The following is an 18,493-nucleotide window of genomic DNA, read 5'->3' as shown; positions in this document are numbered from 1 at the left end:
CTTAACCTGTCCGACACTGCTCGGCTCTAGTTCAAACAACTAAAGCCAAGGTCCATCAGTTCGTTCGCCGAACTCAGCGATGCGTTCATCACAAACTTCATCGAGGAAAAGAAGAAGCTTAAAGTGTCAGCACATCTAAACAATATAGTTCAAAAAGAAGGAGAACTTCTCAAGGACTACATCAGATGCTTTAACCTTGAAGCCTTACAGGTTCGGAAGCATTCAGACGAAACATCCCTAAATGCCATCATGCAGGGATTAAGAGATAAACCCTTTCTCTTCTCCCTATATAAGAACCCTCTGTCCACATTGGCCGAGTTCATGAACCAATCGCAGAAATACACCTGTGCCAAGGAATTCAGGATCTTACGAGAAGCAGCCCAAAACAGAAATACCTCGGCAAAAGAGTCAACGAAGAAATAGGGTGACTCGGCCAACGTCAGTAAAAAAATAGAAGGACGATCAACCACAGGATGAACGCAGGTCGGGCAAACAACCCGACAATAAGTTTGCCACATACACCCTGCTCAATAAACCTCGGGAGCAAGTCCTGATGGAAATAAAAGGTGAATGTTTCGTTAATTGGCCGAACAAACTCCGAGGTAATCCGGACCGACAAAGCAAGAACAAGTATTGTCATTTCCACCGTGATTATGGACACAATACGAGTGACTACTACAATCTAAAGCAAGAGATTAAAAGGCTCATTCATGAAGGTCATCTCAGCGAGTATGTGGCCTCGAAAACTGATAGGGCCGTGATAGCAGAAAAACGCCCAAGTGATAACCGACCGACCGAAGAAATCCGAACCATTATCGGTGGTCACAAGGGTGGAGGTGACTCGAAGAATGCTTGAACAATTCATGCGAGGAGCCTTAATCGGCCTGAATCCGAGGTCATGATCCTAGCCTAACCCGCAAATGAAAGGAAATTAGAGAAGTACAGTGTAACGTTCACAGAAGAAGACGCACGGGGCATCCATCACCCACATGATGACGCCTTGGTTATCTCCGTCACCATTACAAACCACAAGTTATTCAGGGTCCTCGTGGACAAAGTATCATCCACCGATGTACTATTCACTCAGGCGTTCGACAAGATGAATATTAAACGGTCTATGTTACGACCAGTATGAACTCCCTTGATCGGATTCTCAGGTGGACAGATCCTCCCAGAGGGAGTCATTCAGCTCCCCCTCACTACCAGAAATGCCTTGAACCAAGCAACTATCATGGTTAACTTCCTGATCGTTGACCAAGCTCCAGTCTACAATGCTATTTGGTTAACTTCCTGATCGTTGACCAAGCTCCAGTCTACAATGCTATTCTCAAGCGGCCTTCATTGTGCATTCTCTGAGCTATAGTCTCAACCTATCATCTGTCAATGAAGTTTTCGAATGAGTCTAGAGTCGGAATCATCAAAGGAGATCAGCAAGATGCCCGACAATGTTACGCCGCAGCACTAAAAGCTCCATCTGAAGTAGTGACGATTGAGACATTGGACCTGCACGACGAATCTCTCGAGCGCGGCTAGCCGATCAAAGACCTCCTTCAGATACCACTCGATGAATCTGACGCCTCCAAGACTGTACAGGTAGGGTCATCCTTAACGTCACCATTAAAGGACAAACTGATAGCTCTGTTGCGTCGATATGCAGATGTCTTTGCATGGTCTCACGAAGACATGCCAGGAATTGACCCACCGCCTCAACATCGATCCAATCTGCAAGCTAATCCGACAGAATCGGCGTGCCCTCGGCTTCGAAAGGTACACTGTAATTAAGGAAGAGGTCAGCAAGCTCCTCAAGGCCAAGTTTCTCAAAGAAGTGTATTACCCTGATTGAGTAGTCAATATCGTACTAGTCAAAAAGGCCAATGGAAAGCAGCGGGTATGTGTAAACTATACTAACCTAAACAAAGCTTGCCCCAAAGATAGTTTCTCTCTTGCTAGGATCGACCAATTGATCGACAGTACTGCTGGACACAAATTACTTAATTTCATGGATGTTTACTCAGGGTATAACTAGATTGTAATGCACCCATCTGATAAATCAAAAACCACCTTTGACACCAACAAAGGTCTTTATTGTTACTGAATAATACCATTTTGTTTAAAGAACACAAGGGCGACCTGTTAGAGGCTGGTCAACAAAATGTTTGCCTGCCAAATACGGTGAATGATGGAAGTATACATCGACGACATGCTCATCACAAGTTTTAAAGCTACAAATCATATAGCCGACCTTAAGGAGATGTTCCTCATCCTCCAAAAATAACAAATGAAACTGAACCCGAGTAAATGCGCATTCGGCGTAAGCTCTGGCAAGTTTCTCAATTTTCTGGTGAGTCAGTGAGGGATCAAGGCAAACCCCAAGAAGATCCAGGCCTTGCTCAACATGGACTCGCCAAAAACGATCAAGGACATCTATAGGCAAACTAAAAGGGTCGCTGTGCTCAATCGCTTTGTGTCCCGAGCCACAGATAAATGTTTTCCCTTCTTCAAGCAATTAAAGGGTTGGCAGATGGTAGACTGGACAGACGAATGCGAGGTAGCCTTTCAGCAACTATTATCCGACATAACTATAAGCTCGGCCCTAGTTCGCAAACACGAAGGAATACAGTTCTCAGTCTACTACGTCAGCAAAGCACTTGTCTCAACAGAAATGAGATATCTAATCTTGAAAAAAGTGGCCCTAGCGCTGGTCACCTCTTCCCGACGCTTGCGTCTATACTTCAAAGCTCATTCGATTATCGTTCTAAGCGATCAACTATTGCGATAAATACTCCAGAAGCCAGAAGCCTCAGGCCATCTCACTACGTGGGCAATCGAACTGAGTGAGTTCGACATCCAATACAAGCTCAGGGTCGCGATAAAAGGCTAAGTCGTGGTCGATTTCATTGTTGAAGTCACACAGCAATCCGAGCCAACTGCAGCGGACCCTAAACAAACAGAATCACCTGATGGGTCAGCCACTCAGCAAAATCAGAAACAGTTGAAGTCCACTCCCCTTCCCGACCCTACCCATTGGCACCTTTATGTTCATGCCTCATCCAACTCCAAGGCAAGCGAGGCAGGGGTCGTCTTGGAAACTCCTGATCGCATGTACATGCAGTATGCCTTGAGATTTGGATTTCAAGCCTCTAACAACACAACAGAATATGAAGCTTTGCTCCTCGGACTTTACCTGACAGTTAGTTTGGGGGCCACCCATCTCAACGTATACAACGATTCACAACTAGCCAGATAGTCGATATTTATTAGACTAGAAAAGAGAGACTGAAAGCCTATCTGCATGAAGTTAAAAAATTGATCAGCAGTTTTTAACATTGCACCGTCGTCCAAATCCCGTGAGTTGAGAACTTCAAAGCCAATCTACTATCGAGGCTCACCACAGTTGACGAAGATGAAATTCATAGGTCCATCCCGATCGAGTTCATAGTTAAGTTGAGCATCGACGAAACAGACGTCCAAATAGTGCTCCCGATTGACTCAACTATTATCCCATCCATGGAATGCTGACCATCTCAAGGTTTATTATCCCTAAGTCGGTATATGGATGACCATTGCTCGAGCTAAACATGCACAAATTTATAACTATATAAATCAGACAATTGAATGCAAAAGTTTATATGAAGAAGTTTTCATTGATTAGATTGAAAAGTTACATCAGCATGTACATCGGTATTACATTGGTAAAAAATAAAATATATAATACAAGACGACGCTCTCTTCATCTGAGATCCTTGGGCGCTCGGCGTGCTTAAAGTGCCTGAAGTTAAAAAAGAGAGCAGAAAGGAATTTTGCTGCTAACTTAAAGGCTCAACTGCCGCATCAGAAACCGCCTCGGGAGTTGCCTCGGTGGCATCCACGTCGCCCGGACCATCGGATCCCGATTCACCCTCGTCGAAGCCAGAGAGGTCGAGCTCGGGAAAGCTCTCCTTCATCCCCCTCACGCACTCGGTGTAACCTTGGCGAAAGAGAGTGTTCCTGGGATGACGAATATTTAGCCACGACCTCTCTCCGAGCAATGACGAGAGCAGCCTTGGTCTCCGCTCTAATTCGGTTAACCATGTCGCATGTCTCCACGAGCTCCACGTGGCACCGGTGATATGCCACTCTGGCCTCTTCCAATCGCGAGGCCAGGCAGGCTCTCTCCGCTGTAGACTCCTCTAGAGCGGTCTTTGTCGCTCCTAACTCAGTCACTGCAGAGGCCGCTTGAGCCTCTACTTCTCCTGCCCACCTGTTGGCCCTGGCTAGCTTGACTTGGGCCTTCAGCGCACACAGCGCGAACTACATAAAAAAAGGGTCAGTATCGAAGTAAGAAGCCGAACGAGCAAGAAACAGCGACGGTCACGCTCTTACCTCAAGGAGCGTCGTCGTCGTCATCTTGGTGAGCGTTCGCTCCATGGAGGATGACTCGAAGAGGCCAACAAATTCCTCCTCGACCCCCTGACGACTCGCCCAGGGGAGGATCCCCTTGACATGCCGAAGGAAGCACCCTCTCTCTTCCTCAGCTGCCTCCACTTTGGGAGGCTCCTCCTCTTCCCTCCTCGGGGGGACCTGCTCTGCAACAGGTCCTGGCTCGGGACCCTCTCGAGGCTCAAGAGGAACCCCCTTCGCCACCTTCGTTCCATCGTCCACGACCTCTATGATGGTCGGGTGAGGAGGGGTAGCCTTCCCCTTATCCTTGGAGGACGTCTTCTGCTTCATCGAAGCCCGAGAGTCGCCCAAGGAGGAGCTCTGACTTTGGAGGGAGGATGGAGAGGATGCTGAGCCTCAGACATCTCTGCATCAAAATTAAGAGTGATATGTCAACAAAATCATCATCACTACAAAGTAAAAATAAAAAATTCTCAAGTTTAGATCGTCGGCTACCTGTCAAAGCCACGTCCAAGCTCGACTGAAGAAGATGCTCTGGTTGGAGAAGCCTTCTCCAAGATCTCCTCTCTGGGCTCAGAGCTCGCAGATCCCGGATCCAAGCTATGGAACCAGGGCCGAGCTTCGACGGCCGCTTAGGGACGACTGAAAAGTAAAGTGCAGACAGTCAGAAGACGCAAAGAGAGGACTCAACCAACTAAAGAGACAAGCATAGTATTATTCGAATTACCTGCCTTGAAGAAGGCTCAGGGAACAAAGGGCATAAAGGGTCCTGACTTAGCCGTTTTCCAACGACCAAAGGCCCAGAACCACTGATCCCTCCAGTTTTTATTAAAGGACGGAGGGTCGGTTAACATAGCCCTGCCAGTATTCTGCCAGGAGGAGAAGTAGTACCAGCTGGGCTGCTAAGGGTTCGACCGTACTTGGTATAGATGGAGGAACTCCTCCACGCTTAGATCAGGCTCCTCCATCTCAGCCCACAAAACTGTGCAGCTGAATAGGTCCCTCCACCCATTCGGGGTAACTTGTCTCAGAGCCATGCCGAGGTTACCTAGGAGACGACGAACGACCTCCTGAAGTGGTAGACGAAGACCGCATTGTATCGCGACTTGAAAATTCAAGCAATTGAATTTCAAGAGGCATGAAAGTCGTCCTAAATACAAGATCACAGGGTTCCCACCATCCGTTTGGCTCAAAACTTTATATATGGCCTGAAGACCCTAAATTAACCATACAACCATTGGATCCTTGTGGAAGTGGCCCAATGGACAGATTAGCCCATAAAACACTAATCTAGGGCCCACTTGATATCTGAATTTGCTTCAATTTTAGTGTCAACCCCTTAAATGAGGTGGCAAAATAGATGGACGTAGCGGATTTCTCACGAACATCACGATGGACCCCATAGGGGGATCTGCGCGCATACAGTGCACGTGCACTAGACGTGCACCGGACCTAGAGTCCTGTCAACCTGTTGCTGACCCGATGAAACCCGAGCAGGCTCTTCGCTTTTGTGCAACGCACGGACATACGTCTGCTATGGTGGTCAGTGGGCCACCATGATCATCCATTCGGACGATCCGAGACGTTCATTCAATCCAGGGGATGGCCATGACCACAACCATGCTGACCTTTTGGTCCCATGCACGCATACACACGCAGATCACCGTCAAATGCAGGATGAATAGAGGGACGATTTGATAGTGTGCCGCAACTAAACTCAACTAAAACCACCCCTTCCTGATTGGTTTTTCGCCAGGAATTCAATGGATGAGGTGGATTTCACCGAAAACATCACTGTGGGGCCCACCGAACATCTTAGCGCAGGTGTGTAAGGTTTACGCGCGTCCGGATTCTGGTCCTTCGTGGGCCATTGTACGATCAGGGACAGATCCAAACAGTCCAAACGTTCAGGAAGGGGGCCTTGACTCCCACCATGAAGTCTGAATCAAGAGATTAAGACGTTCACCATCTCGAAAATCGGTTCAAACACAGCTCTTTCGCGCTTTCACTACGCACACAGATGGCTACAAAACCTCCCACCGACCTATTTCCTGCTACTATAAAATAGAGAGAGAAGACATGAGAAGGGTATCCTTGAACGTGAGCAGCCGTGGAGGCATCATCAAGGGAAGGAGTGATCGTGAAGATGTGAAGAAGAGAGAGAGAGAGAGAGAGAGAGAGAGAGAGAGAGAGAGAGCGTGGAATGGCTGTCTTCATCAGAGTTTTTATCTCTCTTTTCTTAACTATTTTTATTATAATTTTTTAAGAGATTTTAGTTGATCATGCCTATGATTGGCTAAACCTCTTAGCTAGGGCTAAGAGGTGAAGCTTGTAGCGTGATTGGGACGTTTACTTTGTTTTTATTTATGTTTTGTTGAACTCTCATTGATACTAGTTTGATTATAAGATATACTTTCAGCTTTTAATAGTTTATTGTGAATTAAATTATAGTAGATCTGCAATAGCTTTAAGTATGTTCTTTTCATTATGAGATTGTGAATTTAGGAGGCCCTGTTGTTCATCATCGTCTCCTAGGCATGGTTGGGTGATAGAATCCTTCCTAACTTTCATAATTCTCTTATGATTGGTTGTGGGTTTGGTAAATTACTATTGTTTGCCTTGTCTCCTGTGCATGGTTAGGTGACGGAATCACTTTTAAATTTTCACCACTTTATCTATTGATGATTAGATCCATGAGAAGTTCAGAGATCTAACAAATCTCTTCTTACCAACTGGATAAGATAGGACTCTGATTCCAGTTGTGTCCTTGAATCATGCAAGGTAACTTCCTAATTGCTACAAGTGGATCCTTGGCACCCTAGTTTCCTACCTTTAAATTTTATAAATTTTAGTTAATTAAATTCATAATTATTCTCTTAATTCTCCCTGATTTAGATTACATCTTATTCTAGTTCTAGTTTTAGTTACTTTCAGATTACGTACAAGGTTCAGACCCTCTGGATTCGACCTCGTCTTACCGAGATCATTACTACATCGCAACCCTATACTTGGAGTGTGAACAAGTTTTTGGCACTGTTGCTAGGAATTGATGGTTACGTTTTTCTGAGATTAACTAGTTTTGGAATTAGTTTAAGATTAGGGTTTTTATTTTCTACTTTTTCAATTTTTAGGATTAAGATTTTTTTGTTCATTTTAGAAACTAACCTAACTTTCATGTTTTGTAGGATCCTAACATAGAAACTTTTGATTTGGTAATCTCTTTCTAATGTTTCTTCCTTTCTATTTCTATATTAGGATTTGTTTTATCTTTTTAGAAACTTTCTAATTCTAGAATTCCTTTTATTTTTAGAAACTTAGTTTTCTATTTTTAAGTTTAGAACTTTTTTTTTTTTTTAAAGTTTTAGAAACTGATTTGTTTTATTTTCTTTTGTAGGATTCTAACATAGACCCTTCCAAGTTGGTACCTTCTTTCTAATTCTCTTTCTTTCTATTTCTAGATCTCTTATCGCTGTAGGATTTTTCTTTTATTTTTAGGATTAGATTCAGAGTTAGGGTTTCACCATGCATGAGTGGGCACATCAGTATGCCGAGATAGCTTATGGATCTTAGGAAGGAACGTATGATGATTATGATAGAAAACAACCTATGCCTCAAAAAATTTCTGAAAATATCTTCGAGAGCCAATCGGAATATGATGCTCCACCAATTAAGAAGTCCTTTGGTGATTGTAGGCAGGAAAATAATTGCGCTCCACGAGTTAAGAAAACAGTACGTGATTATTGGAATGATGATGTGTATCAACTCCCGACCTATGACCCGTATGTTATAATCAGTGGAAATAGAAATATTACGAAATTGAGTCAGTAAAACATCATGGTGAAAACCCTCTTGGATCAGCCACTTTTGAATTTCGACTAGAAACAAGCCAAGAAGAGTCACCTCAGAGTTACACAGACTATTTTATTGACATGAGAAAATTATTAGAAGCACTTGAATCACGGATCGATAGGCTAATGGAGACTAGTTCATCCCAACCGCAACCCAAATTACAAATACAGTGCAAGAAAAATGATTTCAACTCGACACATTGGAGAGATGAACCGCTAATTGATTTTGTTCATTACTCCTTTGGATTCCCTACTTACGATGAGATAGTGGAGGCTAGTTCGTCCCAGCCACAACTCCATCCAAAAATACAATACGAGGAGAGTGATCCTAACTTGCTTATGGAGAACTCTGGAATTTGGAATAAGGAATTAGAATCCATTAATGAGCAAATGACTTAATTTCTCGATGAGTCGATCTCGATGACGGTCCAAATGAATAATCAAGAGACATTGTTAGTTTTCAAATATAATGATATTGACACACCTCACTCACATGACACAATTAATGATGAGGAGGAGGTTAGTTTATTCGAACCTCAACCCAATTTAAGAATAGAATGTGAGGAATGTGATCACATCCCAAGTGTATATAGCACTGAATTGGACGATGATGAGTATTGGGATTCAATCTCAAGTTTGGCCCCATATTAATGATCAAGAGGTTCAGGAAGTTGTCAACCATAGTGATTTATTCCACCTATCTAACATGACCAATTTAAACATGGAGGATGAACCACTTTCACCTGAACCTTCCAACCTTTATGATGCATGTTTGGACCACTCCCCTAAACTGAATGATGATATGATTCGGGAGATGGACGAGTCACTCGATATGACTCTGGGAATTGAAACCATTCAGTTAAGGCCATCATCTAAGTTGTCAACCCTTGATAATACAATGCCTCTACTGGATGGTACCGATGAATAAAGTTTTCACATCAATGCGTCGCTTATTGATCCTCAACTTGTCTGTGGAGGGCAAAAGCAAGAGAGCATGTGTCCATCCACTTCCAGAAACGATGGAGTCCTTGGGCAGATCATCCCAAGCTTCAATGAGAAAAATGAGTCACTCTCAACTGAATTTCTCAACTCTTTGGATGATTGCTTGGCACACTTTGCAGATTCAAATGATCCTATGATAAAAGAAATAGTGGATGTCTTAAAAGACAATACCTCGATGGTTGTCACGGACTGAGAGAATCCTTACTCTGAAATCCTTCCCTCCATATATCTTGAATGCTTACCGTTAAAGGAGGAAAAGCTGAAAATTGAACCGAAGTCTGAAACTTCAGAATGTGTTGAGACTACATCATCTGCTGAGAATTTTTGTGAATTATATCTATATGTAGTCTCTGATTCGTCATGAAATACTATCAATGCAACTTTTTCTATCACAGGTGAATTATATATACTTTGGATACCTCAAGCGATGCAACGACAATTTTTTGATGAGGTTTATAGATTTCTCTGGAATTTCATGCTCTAGGGCATTCAAGCCTATTGCAAAAAAGGCTTTTGGATAATCTTGTTGAGAAACCTACTGAGAAATTTATCAAGATATTGGCCAGAAGAGGAACCTTGCGACATGACTGAATAGCTGTTTCCCTACTTTCATAGGACTAGGGTAGTTTGCTCTATGTCGTTCTAGGATAGTCGGTTTTATGTCGTTAGGATAGTTTGCTTTCTAGTTGCTCTAGGATAGTTTGCTTTTTGTTGGTTTCACTCTTGTGCTGACCCACTTTCATACTGAGATCTCTATGGAAAAAGTCTCTTGATTCCTTAGTTACTTTGTTGTCTCACATGCATTGCATGCTTATATCTTTTAGATTGAGGATAATGTAGATTTTAGGTTGGGGATGGGAGATAAGGTTACTTAATCGGTATTTTCTTGGTCTTGAACAAAATTCTGAATTTTTTTTTTAAATTTTTTCTGGAAATTTTTGTGAATTCAAAGTTTTTAACGGTCATCTTTGATTTAGAAGGATAAGATACGTAATGTTGGTAATTTATGACTCTTGGATTTAGTTATCCGTTAGCTTTCACAGTTAAATTCAAAATATTAATATATGATTAGAAGTTTTAAACATCGATTAAGTCATGATTTCACGTGTCACATCTAGCTTACACATTAAGGTTTCAGTTTGATATTGAATTGATAACTTGATGATTATTAAGCATGGAAGGAACCAACCTGGGGAATTTGTCCATCATGTTCAATAAGAGGAATTAAAAATAAAAATTTTTATAAAAAAAGAAGAAGAGAGAAAGAGAATATCCAGTTGAAAAATAGTTATAGTCGAAAAGAGCTACCTATTAAAGATCTTTAAAAAGGTTGACATAGCGTGAAAGCCATCGATGGAAAAATCAAATGCTGGAAGAATAAAAAGTTGAACTATAAGGCAAGTTTTGGTTTAGGTTATGGTTATCTTAAATGCTTTTTTTATTATCAATGTTATCAAGAAATAGAGAATTGAACCTTTGATTGTGAAAAGTTTAGGTTGCACTATACACCCATGGAACTCAATGTTTAAAATTGTTCTAATCGATGGATTAATACTTTGAACTTAGCCATGAAGTTTATTATGCACTTGAGTTTAGGAGAAGGTAATGCCCAACATTGAGATATCTTAGAATCCTATTGCTTTTCAAAAATTACTTAGGTTTATAGAAATTGTCCCGTAATTCTTAAAATAATTTTTGCATACTTTGCTCAGGACTAGCAAAATGCTGGTTGGGGATTGTGTTGAGGGTCATATATTACATATTAGACCCAGTTATTATCTGATTTTATGAACATGATACTTTTTAACATCTTATTTTAATTATGTTTGTGTTGCAAGGTGAATTTAGGAGCTTAGACTGAAAATTGGTACTAAAGGCATTGATTTAACGCTAAAAAATCACCAAGGCAAGGGGTGGATCCCAAGGGACCAAGATTGAAGAATTTACATGCCAAAGATCTGAGAAAATCAAGCAATTGAATTTTAAAAAGCTTGAAAGTCGTCCTGAATACAAAATCACAGGGTTCCCACCATCCGTTTGGCTCGAAACTTTATATCTGGCTTGAGAACTCTAAATTAACCGTACACATCAAATTTCAATCATTGGATCCTTGTGGAAGTGGCCCAACGGACAGATCAGCCCATAAAACACTGATCTGGGGCCTACCTGATATCTGGATATGCCTCAATTTTGATCTCAACCCCTTAAATGAGGTGGCAAAACAGATGGACGGAGCGGATTTCTCACGAACATCACGATGGATCCCACAAGGGGATCTGCGCACATACAGAGCACGTGCACCGAACTGAGAGTCCGTTCAACCTGCCGCTGACTCGACGAAACCGGAGCGGGCTCTCCACTTTCATGTAATGCACGGACATGTGTCCGCTGTGGTGGTCAATGGGCCACCATGATCGTTCATTCGGACGATTCGAGACGTTCATTCAATACAGCGGATGGCCACGACTACAACCATGCTGACCTTTTGGTCCCATCCACGTGTACATACGCAGATCGTCATCAAACGCAGGATGAACGGCGGGATGATGATATAGTGGGTTGTACTAAACTCGACCAAAACCACCCCTTTCCAACTGGTTTTTCGCCAGGAATTCAGTGGACGGGGTGGATTTCACCGAAAACATCACTGTGGGGCCCATCGGCATCTCAGCGCAAGGTGCGTAAGGTTTACACGTGTCCGGATGTCCGGTCCTCCATGGGCCATTGTACGATCAGGGACACGGTCAGATGCAAGTTCTAGACTATCCAAAAGTTCAGGAAGGGGGCCTTGACCCCCACCATGAAGTCTGAATCAAGAGATCGAGATGTTCACCGTCTCGAAAACTAATTCAAACACAACTCTTTTGCGCTTTCGTTGTGCACACAGCTGGCTGCGAAACCTCCCACCGACCTATTTCCTACTGCTATAAAAGAGAGAGAGAGAGAGAGAGAGAAGGGTGTCCTTGGATGTGAGCAGTCGTAAAGGCATCATCAAGGGAAGGAGTGATCGTAAAGACGTGAAGAAGAGAGAGAGAGAGAGAGAGAGAGAGAGAGAGAGAGAGTGGAGTGGCTATCTTCATCAGAGTTTTTATCTCTCTTTTCTTAACTGTTTTTATTATAATTTTTTAAGAGATTTTAGTTGATCATGCCTATGATTGGCTAAGCCTCTTAGGAAGGGCTAAGAAGTGAAGCTTGTAGCGTGATTAAGACGTTTACTTTGTTTTTATTTATGTTTTGTTGAACTCTCATTGATACTAGTTTGATTATAAGATATACTTTCAGCTTTTAATGGTTAATTGTGACTCAAATTACAGTAGATCTGCAATAGCTTTGAGTATGTTCTCTTCATTATGAGATTGTGAATTTAGGAGGACCTGTTGTTTACCATCGTCTCCTAGGCATGGTTGGGTGATAGAATCCTTCCTAACTTTCACAATTTTCTTATGATTGGTTGTGGGTTTAGTAAATTGATGTTGTTTACCTTATCTCCTGGGCATGGTTAGGTGAGGAATTGCTTCCAAAATTTCACCACTCTTATTTATTGATGATTAGATTCATGAGAAGTTCAGAGATATGACAAATCTCCTCTTACCAACTGGATAAGATAGGACTCTGATTCGAGTTGTGTCCTTGAATCATGCAAGGTAACTTCCCGATTGCTACAAGTGGATCCTTAGCACCCTAGTTTCCCACCTTTGAATTTTACTAATTTTAGTTAATTAAATTCACAATTATTCCCTTAATTTTCTCTGATTTAAATTACATCTTATTCTAGTTCTAGCTCTAGTTAATTTCAGATTACGTATAAGGTTCAGTCCCTGTGGATTCAACCTCGGTCTTACTGAGATTATTATTACATCGCAACCCTATACTTGGGGTGTGAACAACCACCCCAGGAGGGGGCTGGTCAGGCAGTTCATTCGGCAGGGGAAGACGTAAGATAACAGAGTCGGAAATATGATATCCGAATCAGATTCGGACTAGGTCTTCCCCAGATAAAGTCGAGGGCACTGGCCCCCTGGACCCTTCTTCGACCTCGACCTCCTCAGACTCTCCCTCGTCAGGAGCATCGGGTCTGCCCGGAGCGGCCTCCGTCAGTGTCTCCTGCTCGGGAGACAAATTCAATGCCCCGACGGGCATCGCCGACATCTACGCCGGAGATTCCAGTACCCTCTGCGAATGCTGAAATGCGGCATCCGCGTTCGCCGCTTTCGCTATCAGCAGCGAAGATGATTCTGAGGTGGCCTGAAGACTGCTTGTTTCACCTCCCCCACTGTGAACCCCCTCCCGATAGCTTGCAGAGCTAGCCATTGTTAAAACAGAAAGGAGGGGTGGGAGAAAGGGCTCACCGGAGTTCGCGAAGTTGTCGGAAAATGCAACGAGCGGTAAGTGTAGATAATAGAGGGCAGAGGATAAGATGAAAGACGCGAAATGGAAAAGGGGGAAAGGGCTAGGGCATCCTTTTTATAGTCGTGCCACGTGGCATCGACATTTAAGAGGGAGCCGCACCGGCGCCTCCTCGAACGCCCTAGTCCGACACGTGGCACCACACCACGCGCCTTCCGAATCCCCCATCAAGTACCTTGCCACGCGTCCTCCTCCCATTCACCCCGCCACTGAAACGGCGACTTCTAAGCCCACATTACTTCGGGCGCTGAACCGACACGTGTTAAAGCAAGATAGCGTGCTCCGATATACGTGTTGGCCGCCATGCCAGCAATAAATGTTGCATCATAAGATCGGTCCAATCATAATTCGACCCAATTCCGATCTACTCCTCAGCCTCCATAGGTCGGCACAAGGAGTAGGGGAGCTCACTGTTGGGGGAAAATATGACAAGTCGATAGGTCGGCTTATGGAATGGACCAATTCTACTGACATGGGCTAGACTCACCAGGCGCCGAGCCTGACCGAGGCCCACATGTCCCAAGCACCGAGCCAATAGGCACCGAGCCAATAGTTGAGGCCTCCAAGGAGACCGATAGGCGTCGAGCCTAGAGCTGAGGCATCTAAGGGCACATAATGCCGACCCAATGCATAGGTCGATCAGATCTTGGCCCAACCCTAGTCTGGTCTACCCGCTAGGTCGGTCATGGGTCGGCCATCTTCAGCCGACCGCAACTTGATCGGTGAGCAAATCGATTAGCGTAACTTAACATTATATCTCATTCAGAGCCGAGCCAAGGAGTCGGCTTGATATCAAAGATCTGTGTTCCGAGATCCTCGCAAGATAACTTCTGATCTCGAAAATCTGGGAGATCGAAGATCTCGAGATCGGCTTGGATAAGGATCAAATCTCCTACAAACTAGGGAAGTATCCCAAGTTTATGGAATCACGTCTCCCCTATAAATAAGAAATGTCTAAAGGTGAAAGGTACACACATATTCTCACCCCTAAGCCCTTGTCAAATTATTAGACCCAGATTCCAGGCCTGACTTTGGAATCGGAGGGTCCCCTGCGTAAGCCAAGGTCTCCTTTGTCCTCTTCCTGTGCAGGTGTTCAAGTACCAGAAAGGGGGTGAGCCGGAAACTGCATCAACACCGTCCACTGATTTTTCTAGGTCATTTTAGGAAATGAGCTAAAAATTGAAGCAAATTCATATCTCAGGTGGACCGCAGCACACAAAACAGTGGCCATTGAGCAGTCACCATCAAAAAATTCCAAGGCCCACAATGATGTTTATTTGTCATCCAACTTATTCATAAGGTCGCATAGATCTAGATGAAGGGAAAACAGAAATATTAACTTGATCCAAAACTTTTACTGACCCCCAAAAAGTTTAAAATGGTAGGCGTTCAATCAACATTGTTTTGTTTTGCGGTGGATCCACATGCTATTTAGTTCCGACTCATTTTTTAGACTAATGGCCTAAAATGAGCTGACAAAATAGATGGACAATGTCAATCACATGCATAGATAAAGCTGGCCCCATCCAATCTTCTACATCCCCACCCCCATATAACCATAAATACCAAAGGGTGAGGGCAAATATGTGTTTTTTACACTTTAACAGTGTTTTTTCTGTCAGTAATTAACAGTCAAAATCCAAGAGGTGGCTATTTTTTCATATTTACGGAGCTTCAACTTACTAATTTAATATTTTAAAATCGAGTGATTATAGGACGATAGCCTTTATAGTTATATGGAAAAGCCTCGAGGACGAAAAAAAAAAAAGCCCTTAGATGAAATAAGCATGTGCATTTGGCAAAATGTTTAATGCAAGGGTTGTCTTGGATGTGTACCATTCATCACTAGAGGTTGATCTTTGATATGGACCATTATTTTGTGGAGCCCACCTTGATGTAGGTCATCTATCATGTCAGCTCCACCTTCAAAGTGGGTTATCCATCATGTGCGGCCCACTTTTGATGTCCACCATCCATTGTCTAGGGCACACCTTCTATGTGAATCATCCGTCATGTTGGGCCACTTTGGACATGGGTTGTCCATCATGCGAGACTTTAGATGTGGACCGTCCATTAGGTGCAGCCCACTTGATGTGGACTGTCCATCATAAGGGGCCACAATTTGATGTGGGTCATCCATCATGTGAGGCCCAGTCATCCATTATGTGGGCTGCCTTGATGTGGACCATTCATTATGTGAGCTCCACCTTCAATACAAGTAGTTTATCATGTGGGCCCACCTTTGATGTCAACCGTCCATCATATGGGCCCACCTTTGATGTCCATCATCCATTATGTGGGTCCCACCTTTGATGTGGATTGTCCATCAAGTGGGGCCCATTTAACATGCATGGTCCATCATGTTAGGCCACACTTTGATGTGGGTCATCCATCATGTGGGGCCTACCTTTGATGTGAACCGTGCATTATATGGGCCCACTTTGATGTGGACCATTCATCATGTGGGGGGTTTTAACATGGGTCAGTTATCATGCAACTTTTGATGTCCACCATCTATCATGTGGATCCCACCTTTGGCATGGATTGTCCATCATGTCAGGCCCACTTGATGTAGATAGTCCATCATACAGGGCCACATTTTGATGTAGCCCATCCATCATGCGGGACTACAATTTAATGTAAGCCATCCATCATGTGAGACCCACCTTTGATGTTCACCATTCATCATGTGGTCCCACCTTTACTGTGGACCGTCCATCATATGGTGTCCAACTTTCAATATGGGTCGTTCATCATGTGGGCCCACTTATGACGTCAACCTTCTACCATGTGGTTCTACCTTCGATGTCCACCATCGATCATGTGGGTCCCTCCTTTGATATGAGCCGTTCATCATATGGGGCCACACTTTGACGTGGGGTATCCGTCATGTGGCGCCACCTTTAATGATGTAACCGTGCATTATGTAGGCCCACCTTTAATGTGACCGTGCATTATGGTAAATTATCAAATAAATTTAAGATTAATGGATGTTTTATAATAACTTCTTAAATGGTTTTACCATTTTCGAGTTAATATCGCGAATAAAACGCGATATATTTAAAATAATCGGAGATTTGAAAATTATCACGAGATTTTCAAAATGTCGGCTATATTTGTCACACGCGCCTCAACGAGAGGACTGTTGGCATACTAGCATGGATCCGAATTGCGCTTTTACTGCAACTGCCCGTCGTTTTAAATGGTGGCCGATTTTCTACGGCTGCAAGAAGACATGGTTATCTTTTTGAAATTTTCGATTTATAAATATATATAGTCCTTGTTGTGGAAGTATAACTGAGTTTTAATACCGGAGTGTTTGGGATTTCTATGAGAGCTCTTTGGCGGGAACTGTAAGCAGGTTCGTTTCGTCTTCTTCTCATGCTCTACCTTTAATTATTATTTCTCAAAAGTGGATACTCAATCAAAAGAAAAAAAGGAACAAAAAAAAACCATTTTGATCATTTAATGAAAAGAAAGTTCAAATTTCAAACCGTTGCGTTGGATTTTGAATGGTAGAGTTTATTTGAATGTGCTTTATTTCATAAGAGAGGATGTTTGGTAAAATAGGTCTTTCGGAATATCAAAAATGTATTTGTATCAGCCATATGAAGTAATTGTTGAGAGAGGATGTTTGGTAAAATAGGTCTTTCGGAATATCAAAAATGTATTTGTATCAGCCATATGAAGTAATTGTTGAATAGTCTTTTTTCACCCTTTTATATCTATTTGATATCTTTCAAATGATATCTTGAATTAGATTCTATGTTTTCATTGACGAAATAATTTTTAATATACATTTTACATGGGTTTTAAATCATATCCTGATCTTTTCATGTTTTTCTGGATATATATATATATATATATATAAGGCCAATATGAAAAGTCAACCAAAGTATAGTATGTTTGTTGATATGTCATGTCTTGTGGCAATACACAATGATTTTTTTTAGCATTGATAATGAAACCCATCTAGTGTTTTGAATTTTACATTAGACTTTGAATGGGAAGTTGTTATGAATGTTTTTCTTTGAACAAGAGAGAAGTATCATTGGAGATTTTCAACGATATTTTGGCATGGTTACCATCGTCCTGTTTTCTCCTTCTAACTGAAATTATTATATCAGCAACCTCCTGAGAAAACCATTTCTAAATTTGAATTTCTTAAGAAGAAATTTTATAATGAAAGAAGCTTAGATGAGTTTTTTAATTGGAATGAGCAAGGAAGAGGAGGAGACAGATTTTAAGATTTTTTTCATGTGTGTGGGTTTGTTGGATGTTTTCAATCAAAGAAGTCAGTATTGCACTTTTGTTCTTGTGACCATGAATTTTCATATTAGGAAATTTTAATGGAAAAAACCATTTCTGTTTGATTTTTGTACTCATGTTCAATTTCAAATTTATACATGAGATGTTTTGGCAGAAGAAGGAAGAGTTTGAGAATTTGAAGGAGATTTGGATATGGGGCTCAGAAATCTTTTCATTTCTGCGGCTATGCCAGTTCTGAAACTTCTTATTGTGACTGGCGTTGGGTCATATCTCGCAACGAAGCGTGTCGGTATCTTAGGTGGAGCTGCTAGGAAGCATTTGAACAACGTGAGTTGGATTGTGGTTTTGCGAGCATGTGCTTTTGTAACTAACTACTGTTTTGGATACATGATCTGTTTGTGTTGTTCATACGCATAGACTCAATTAACAAACTTCCAATAGAACAAAATCAATTTGTGGACTTCCGGACATGATTGAATTTTGAACTTAATTGAGTTGATTGAATTTGTTACCTAACAATTCAGGGGAAATTATTTTAGGATAGGCCCAAGGTACATGCCCAAGAATCAGACAGCAAACAAAATTAA

The 18,493-nt window shown here is 42.3% G+C and overlaps 1 protein-coding gene across 5 annotated transcripts in view; it reads left to right on the top strand.

Annotated features, from left to right (window-relative positions):
- LOC131218967 (protein PIN-LIKES 3-like) overlaps positions 1–18,493 on the top strand; it is a 55,159-nt gene that overhangs the window by 28,405 nt on the left and 8,261 nt on the right. Inside the window, exons 1-2 of one of the 5 annotated variants that reach the window (XM_058213920.1) lie at positions 16,778–16,998; positions 18,064–18,233. The exons of 3 other annotated variants lie outside the window; for them this stretch is intronic. In XM_058213920.1, the coding sequence (XP_058069903.1) occupies positions 18,099–18,233 (135 nt within the window). In that variant the 5' untranslated portion in view covers positions 16,778–16,998; positions 18,064–18,098. Of the gene's footprint in view, positions 1–16,777; positions 16,999–18,060; positions 18,234–18,493 lie in introns of those variants that run through there. One more of the 5 variants, XM_058213894.1, reaches the window with a different exon arrangement.

This window comes from Magnolia sinica, chromosome 1, assembly GCF_029962835.1.
Source record: "Magnolia sinica isolate HGM2019 chromosome 1, MsV1, whole genome shotgun sequence".
Taxonomy (NCBI): domain Eukaryota; kingdom Viridiplantae; phylum Streptophyta; class Magnoliopsida; order Magnoliales; family Magnoliaceae; genus Magnolia; species Magnolia sinica.
This window is presented reverse-complemented; position numbering and strand designations above follow the sequence as displayed.